A 7,353-nucleotide genomic window follows, 5' to 3' on the forward strand; every position below is an offset into this window, starting at 1 on the left:
TCTATCTATCTATCTATCTATCTATCTATCTATCTATCTATCTATCTATCTATCTATCTCTGAGTCTGTCTATCTGTCTATCTATCTATCTATATCTATCATGTATCTATTTAGAAAATTGATTTGTAAAATGTATTTATAAAATGGGTGGGGGGAAGGTGGGATCATCTGTTATAACTCAATCAACCATCTGCTCAATCAAAGACCGTTTTGTCTGCCTGTTGTTGTTGTTTTTGTTTTTAGGCACGGAAGGGAAAGCTGGCATGGCTGCCGTCGTCGATAAGGAACATTCCTGCGACTTGGAGCGGTTTGCAGCAGAAATGAAGAAATCGTTGCCGGCCTACGCCCGGCCGGTTTTTTTGCGCTTGCTGAAGGAAGTGCATCAGACAAGTGAGTGCGCCATTATACAATTGGACGCGGCATAATTGAGACGGCTAGTTTCACGCTAAGAGCCAGAAACATCAGAATAACAGAGTTGGAAGGGACCTTGGAGGTCCTCTAGTCCGACCCCCCTGTTTCAAGCAGGAGACCCTACACAATTCTGGATAAATGGTTGTGCTGTTTCGTCTGCAGCGATGGCGCACCCACAACTCCCGGGTGTAAGACGCTAAGACAAAGACGCAGGCATGTCTTGAGCAGAGGTTTGAAGCTGCAGGACACAGCTTGACAAACTGAGTTTATTGCTTCTTATATACTTGTTACAAACACCAGCTTAACCATTAGATGCTGACAAAGGTTTCTTCATTGGAAAATGTCTTCATGTAAGCATCTATTTTCTAGTAACAAATTACATGGTCAAAGACCAGGTAAGAACAAATACAGGTAGATCAAAAGGAGAAAGAACTAACCAAGACAGGAAGAGATTTAAGCATATTATCTGTTTAGGTAGGTGAGGCATTAAGTCAAAAGGATATGACCTTCTGGCTGCTTCACTGGGACAAAGGGTATCAAAAGGTTATGAGGTTTGTGTGTGGGGGGGGAAAGCACGGCAGTTTGCTGCGTGTGCATTTTTCCCCACACCTGGGAGGCAAACTTTGTGTAAAAACACCACCAGGGTCTTCTAATGGCGCTGGGGCTTAAAGGAATCCTGAATAAGTTTTGGCTTTGAAGTTGACTTAGCCCTTTGAGAGACTCCTTCTCTTTCGTTTGCAAACCATGATTAATGGTTTAGCATCCTGCTTAATCCTGCAGAGGACCGTCGCTTTGTTCAGCATCCAAGATAAAACCGTGGGTCCAGTGAAGCAGTGGCCCGAACTGCTGTTGCACCTAAGGAACAAATTGTTGGCAGACACAAATGACAACGAAATGTCATTTTTTTTCCTGTTTGTTTGTTTATTTAAATTTGTATACCGCCCTATCTCCCTTACGGGACTCAGGGCGGTGAACAGGCGATAATAAAAAACCACAATAAATATCTATTCTAAAATCAGATTAAATAAATAAAGGCCTGCTCTAAAATACCCCATATAAAAACCTGTACTAAAACCTAATTAAAACTACGCCAGGCCGGCCACACGGAATAGATGGGTTTTCAGGGCTTTTTTTTCCTGAAAGGGGAACGTCTCCATTTTTATATGCGTATGAGAATTCCTCGTACATATTTCATTTTGGGGGGCTGTTTTGCTTTCTTTCTTTTTTCCCTTCATTTAATCCACTCGGCTGGATTAAATATAAAAGCCAACGACTTTTCTTTAGAAGACATATCACGGCTTGATGCAAGGAGTAGATTTTTCAATTTAGTTTCCTTGCCTTGCCAAAAGCAAAGAGAAATGACAAAAAAAAACAACCCCGATCTTCCTTACTGTACGTGTTGCTTTTTTTTTTTCCTCCTCCCTCCCCTCCCACTTTCCTCTTAGGCACCTTCAAGTTCCAGAAAGTCGATTTACGCAAGGAAGGATATGATCCCAGAGTGGTGAAAGATAAATTATTCTACTTGGACTCTCGGGAATGCCGGTATAAGCTATTGGACGAAGAAATCTTCGAAAAGATCCAGTCGGGACAAATCAAGCTGTAAAAGGAGGGGAGAGGAATCAAAAGGACTTTTTTTCCCCCCTTCAAAAACTCATCATATCCTTCGGTGCAAGGACTTGGGATTACGATGGGACAGGAAAACTGGAAACGGTCAAGTCAGTTTCTGGGTTTGGGCTCCCTCCCCCTTGTTGCCGACCACCTCCCGACCTGACGCCAGATTAGAGGGGGGAAAAATTACGATTAGCGTTTCCCGAAAAAGGCACCGCAAATCTTAAGTTTTTATTTGATTGTGGGTTTTTTTTTTCCCCCGGCAGCTTGGATGATTTTACGTAGCGTCGGCTTGACCAAAGCACAGATGATATTTCAGCTTTCTTTTCTCCTTTTGGAAAAGTGTGTGGATCTCTAGCAGATCCCACAAGGACTAGCTTTCTTTGTCCCTTAGCTGGGACTCCAAAGCTCATCATCCTCCCTGTCTTAGGAGGAAGATGGTTCAGGTGGTTCTCCCAATCAAAGCATCTAAAAAACACCAAGAGCTGCAGTGTTTGGGGATTACCTCTAGGCGGCGCCCTTGCGCTGCCTTTCTCTGCTGACCAGCCATTCTTATATTTATTTTAGTGGGTTTTTTTTTCCTCTGCTCTTCCTTTTAATTTTTATTGGTTGCTATTTGCAAAGCACAAAAGAGGCAGCCTGGTTGAAGAAGGTGCTTATCGGCCCCAACTTTGCTTTTTTCCAAGATGAATTTTTTTTGGGGGGGTGGGGAACTTGCTGTATCCGCCTTTTAATTGCACGGGGGTGTTTTTCAAATGGAGGTAAGGATTTGCCTTCCAAAGTTAAAACTTTGCACAGTTAGGGGGGGAGATCTCACTGAAGGAGCAAACAGATTCCGTTGTTTTTTCAGTCTAATGCAATACACCCACACCTACACACACACGTATCCGGTTGGCCTCTGGTTGGTTTCTAACGCACATCCAGGTTTATTCAGTTCTTCGACTTTTGGAACAAAAAGGGCTTTTTTTTAAAGGAAAAAAACAACAAACAAACCATGAGCCAAATGCTGTGACGGGCTATTTGTGCCCTGAGCAATTGCTTGCCTATCCCGTTTTGCCCATCCCGAAAGTTCCTCATGGGCCTTCAGCCTGGCTGCTTTTCAGAAGTTTGAAATCCACGTTCTGATTTTTCTGTAGCGAATTAAGCGATCTGTAAGTCCAGCTCAAATTAGCTTTCTGCTTTTTCCCCCCCTCTCTCTCGATGCCCTGAAAACTCAAGCTGGAACTGCTTTATTTTCCACCGGACGTTTCCAAAACTTTGGGCACAGCGGCTTTTTGATCCTGCCAATTATTTTTTTTAAAATGCAACGAGATCTCTCGTGCTCACACGAGGGAAACTCCGAGCTGCAGGAGATGGGCCCTTGCATCTGTCCAGTGGAATCCCTGAGAAACCTACGCTAAACGGGCACACCTTGCGATGTTTTGCGACGTAGAGGTCTCTGCACAGCTTCAGGCCCCCAAATAGAATGGCTGGAGATCATTGGACTGGCTAAAGCAGCTTCTATAAATGGTTTTAAAAATGCAGGCAGCCATTCCGTTCCCAGAGATGTGTTTAAAATCATCTTATGATTTTCCTAGAAACCTGCCTGTTAGGTCAGCATGGACCTTGCAAATCCCTGCCCGACCTCTTTTGAACCATCCCACCAACTGAATTTCCCACAATGCCTAGCACCCACGTAGGATGGGAGGTTTTAAAAGATGCTACGGGTAGCATCGTGGCATTGTGGGCTGGCTGACGGACACAGAAACCCCTCCCTTCCCGAGGATGCCTTGTGTCATTTCCAAACCCCCCTTTCTCTCCCCCCCCTCAAAAAAAAAGAGGCAATAATGACTTTGGAGGACCTAGCTTTGAGCCAACGGCTCTCCTGTCTTTCCACGTCAATCTGTGTTCTACGCGTCGGCGAAATGATCTTTTATTGTTGTAATTTGTTTGTTTAATGGGTGCTGTTGCAGCACTGACTCAGGGAACGGGGGCTAAGGAGGGACGTGTCTGGCGAAGAGGCATTGGAAGCCCCCTCCCCCCAAAGACTCATCTTAATTCTGTTCTGAAGGGAGGCACGACTCATCACCTGCTCACAGTCTCCCTGCAGTCTTTCCACGCAAAAGCCCATTTTCCACGGGGACCCCAAACCTCACGGCTTGGAAAAATTCTCTACTGGAACTTGGAATCTTCCCCGTCCAATAAAAGAAGATTTTGATTTTGCTGGCCAGTGTAGCGATCATGCTTTCCCCTCCCTGACACTGCTCCAAGGGGGGGAAGGTGTCTTTCAGGGGTTAGTTACACCCCAACAACGGGGGAGCCCTGCTTGCAGTTTATCCCAGCATTTTTAACAATTTTGCAGAGGGCCAAAACTGGCAGTGGATGTACTGTCCAGGGTCCTGATGTCTATCCCCTCTCTTATTTCCTGTGCTCTTGAGTGGGTATATCCTTTGGTGTATGGATTACAAGCTGGAAGGTGTCTGAAATATTTGGGGTAGCTGCAGAAGAATGGGGGGGGGGGAAACGTGCCATTGGCTGATAATGTCTAATAAACACGAGCGCTTCCTTCTGTGATGTTTCCCTATCGTTTCACCTCTATTGCGGATCGTTGCCTTGCCTCAAAGTAACTCCTGAAGCTGCTAATAAATCAGGGTGGACAGGTATGGGAGGGTTGAAAGGGCAGAGGGATACCCCGATGTCGTGCGCCCTGGCGTGCAAACGCCACAAGCTCGCCTCACCCTGATTGAGACGTACAGAGTGCCTGAAATGGGGAGGATTTTCACGTGCCTCCCTGCTTGTTGTTTGCTTAGAGATGGTCTGGCATCATCCTAAAAAGCAAGACAGGAAAAATTGGGAGTGTGCCTCAGGAAGGAGGCAGCCAAACCCACACTGGCAGTTGTGCAAAGAAAAAAAAAATTGCAGCCCTAGAGAATGCAGAATAACAGAGTTGGAAGGGAGGTCTTCTAGTCTAGCCCCCTGCTCAAGCAGGAGACCCTGCCTACGCCATTTCAGGCAAGTAGTTGTCCAGTCTCAAAAGCCTCCAGTGATGGAGCAACCACAACTTCTGGAGGCAAGTTGTTCCACTGGTTAATTGTTCTCACTGTCAGGAAATTTCTCCTTAGTTCCAGGTTGCTTCTCTCCTCGGTGAGTTTCCATCCGTTGCTTCTTGTCCGGCCTTCAGAAAGTGCTTTGGAGAATAGGTTGACCCCCCCTCTTCTTTGGGGCAGCCCCCCAAACCCTGGAAGACTGCAATCACGTCACCCCTCATCCTTCTCTTCATTAAACTAGACATACCCAATTCAGCAACCGTTCTTTATATATTGTAGCCTCCAGTCCAAGCCGTTCCACTGATTAATTGATCTGGGATTATAGAATAACAGAATGAAGGGATCTTGGAGGGATCTTGGAGGTCTTCTAGTCCAGCCCCTTGCTCGGGGGGGGGGAGCCCTATACCATTTCAGACAAGTGGCTGTGGAATCGCTTCTCCAAAACCTCCAGTGATGGAGCACCCACAATTTCTGGAGGCAAGCCGTTCCACTGGTTAATTGTTCTCAGGATTCTTTGGTAGATAGGCTTTGGGGTTTTTTTGGGGGGAGGGGAAACCCCTAAAATGCTTTGCCTCTCCCTCTTTATTTCCCAGTGCTGTTGGGCCAAGACTCAAGCATGGATCAGGAAGGCCGCTTTTCGAGTCGTTCGGTGTGTCTTCCTCGGAGTTCACAGCCAGCCAAGTGGCCTTTGCTGAGATGGATAATGAGGGAGGCCAACTTCTTTTGAAGATCACTTTCAGGGACTCCAAAGGTTAAACGCCTGCTTAGCGGGGCCTATTGAAGGCTGAGGCAGGGGTCTGGCATTGTTTGAACACCGGCTTTGTTTGGCTGCTTTCCGAGGACGCTGCCAGTGTGTGTGTGTGTGTGTGTGTGTGTGTGTGTGTGTGTATACGCAGGGCGGTCTCCTCTCCCTCCAGGCCGAGGGGGCTCCAATGCAGCTGGAAGGGTTTTCTAGCAAGTGGGGGTGGGTGGGTGGGTGACAGACAGGGGTCTCTAGCTTGCATTCTTTCTCGGTGGCAGTTTAACCCCAGCTCTGCCTCCCTGATCTCTGCATGACACCCCATTACCACATGAATGGGGAGAAGAAAGCGTCACTCCCTCTGACCTTTCCCCCCACCACCACCGGCCCCCCAGGGCCAGCGGCTGGGCTGGCTCTCCGCTCTGCTCCCCCCCCTTTCCTCACCAGACCCTTGTTGTTCTGAGCTGCTGCAAAGGGGCGTTCAGATCCGAGGCTGGCAAAAGCAAACAAAGCCCCCCCCTCCTCCCTGCCTGCCCCGGGTCAGGAAGCCCCCATTGTCATGGTTGCTCCTGCCCGGGCTCTGGAGGCCTCCGCCCCTGCTCCATGGTGCTCCATGGCGGGCTGGCAGGCAGGCCGGCTGGTCAGGGTGAAGGGCCCCGGCAGCTGTAGGCAGATGCCCCCAAAGGCTTGATTGGAAATTAATTGGGTCTTTTTAGAGGGGGGAGGGCTTGTAAACTGTCTGGACCTCTATTATCAGTTCCTTCCCCTTTCCTTCCTTCCTCTCATTCCCAACTCCTTTCTTCTTTCCGTCTCCTTTTCCCTTTCCTTTCCTTCCTTCCTTCCTTCCTCTCTCATTCCCAACTCCTTCCTTCTTTTTTCCTTTCCCCTTCTTTCCTTCCTTCCTTCCTTTCCTTTCTCATTCCCAACTCTTTCCTTCTTTCCGTCTCCTTTTTCCTTTCCTTTCCTTCCTTCCTTCCTCTCTCATTCCCAACTCCTTCCTTTTTTCCTTTCTTCCTTTCCCCTTCTTTCCTTCCTTCCTTCCTTTCCTTTCTCATTCCCAACTCTTTCCTTCTTTGTCTCCTTTTTCCTTTCCCCTTCCTTCCTTCCTCTCATTCCCAACTCCTTCCTTCTTTCCGTCTCTTTTCATTTCCCCTTCCTTCCTTCCTTTTCTTTCTCTCATTCCCAACTCCTTCCTTCTTCTCCTTTTTCCTTCCTTCCTTTCCCCTTCCTTCCTTCCTTCTTCCTTTTCTTTCTTTTCCTTCTCTTTCCTACCCTCCTTCTTCTCTCTCTCCTTCTCTCTTTCTTGGGTTTTTCGTGAGAACGAGCCCCAAGCCCTGGCCATACAGAAACTAAACCAGGAGATCAGTTGAATCCAAGACCATCCACGGTGTTATATCAAGGTGTATCCTGCATTTTTCATTGTTTACTCATTTTCCATTGTTTCATAAGATTTATTTATCAAATAAACGCGTATTGCACATCCCAGTTTTAACACCATCAGGGTTATTATGCTTTTTTTTCTCATTAAACACTTGCAAAGAAAAAAAAAAGCACCCTTTCCTTTCCAAA

The 7,353-nt window shown here is 47.1% G+C and overlaps 2 protein-coding genes across 2 annotated transcripts in view; both read left to right on the forward strand.

Annotated features, from left to right (window-relative positions):
* Positions 1-2,199, forward strand: part of SLC27A4 (solute carrier family 27 member 4) — a 14,786-nt gene extending 12,587 nt beyond the window's left edge. The window contains exons 12-13 of the mRNA XM_015832102.1: positions 244-390; positions 1,857-2,199. Coding sequence (XP_015687588.1) covers positions 244-390; positions 1,857-2,014 — 305 coding nt within the window. The 3' untranslated portion in view covers positions 2,015-2,199. The remainder of the gene's footprint in view (positions 1-243; positions 391-1,856) is intronic.
* A 2,494-nt stretch (positions 2,200-4,693) lies between these two features.
* The window catches only part of URM1 (ubiquitin related modifier 1), a 15,303-nt gene continuing 12,643 nt past the window's right edge, over positions 4,694-7,353 (forward strand). The window contains exon 1 of the mRNA XM_015832100.1: positions 4,694-4,698. Coding sequence (XP_015687586.1) covers positions 4,694-4,698 — 5 coding nt within the window. The remainder of the gene's footprint in view (positions 4,699-7,353) is intronic.

This window comes from Protobothrops mucrosquamatus, unplaced genomic scaffold (assembly GCF_001527695.2).
Source record: "Protobothrops mucrosquamatus isolate PMUCROS unplaced genomic scaffold, P.Mucros_1.0 scaffold_302, whole genome shotgun sequence".
In the NCBI taxonomy this organism is placed as follows: domain Eukaryota; kingdom Metazoa; phylum Chordata; class Lepidosauria; order Squamata; family Viperidae; genus Protobothrops; species Protobothrops mucrosquamatus.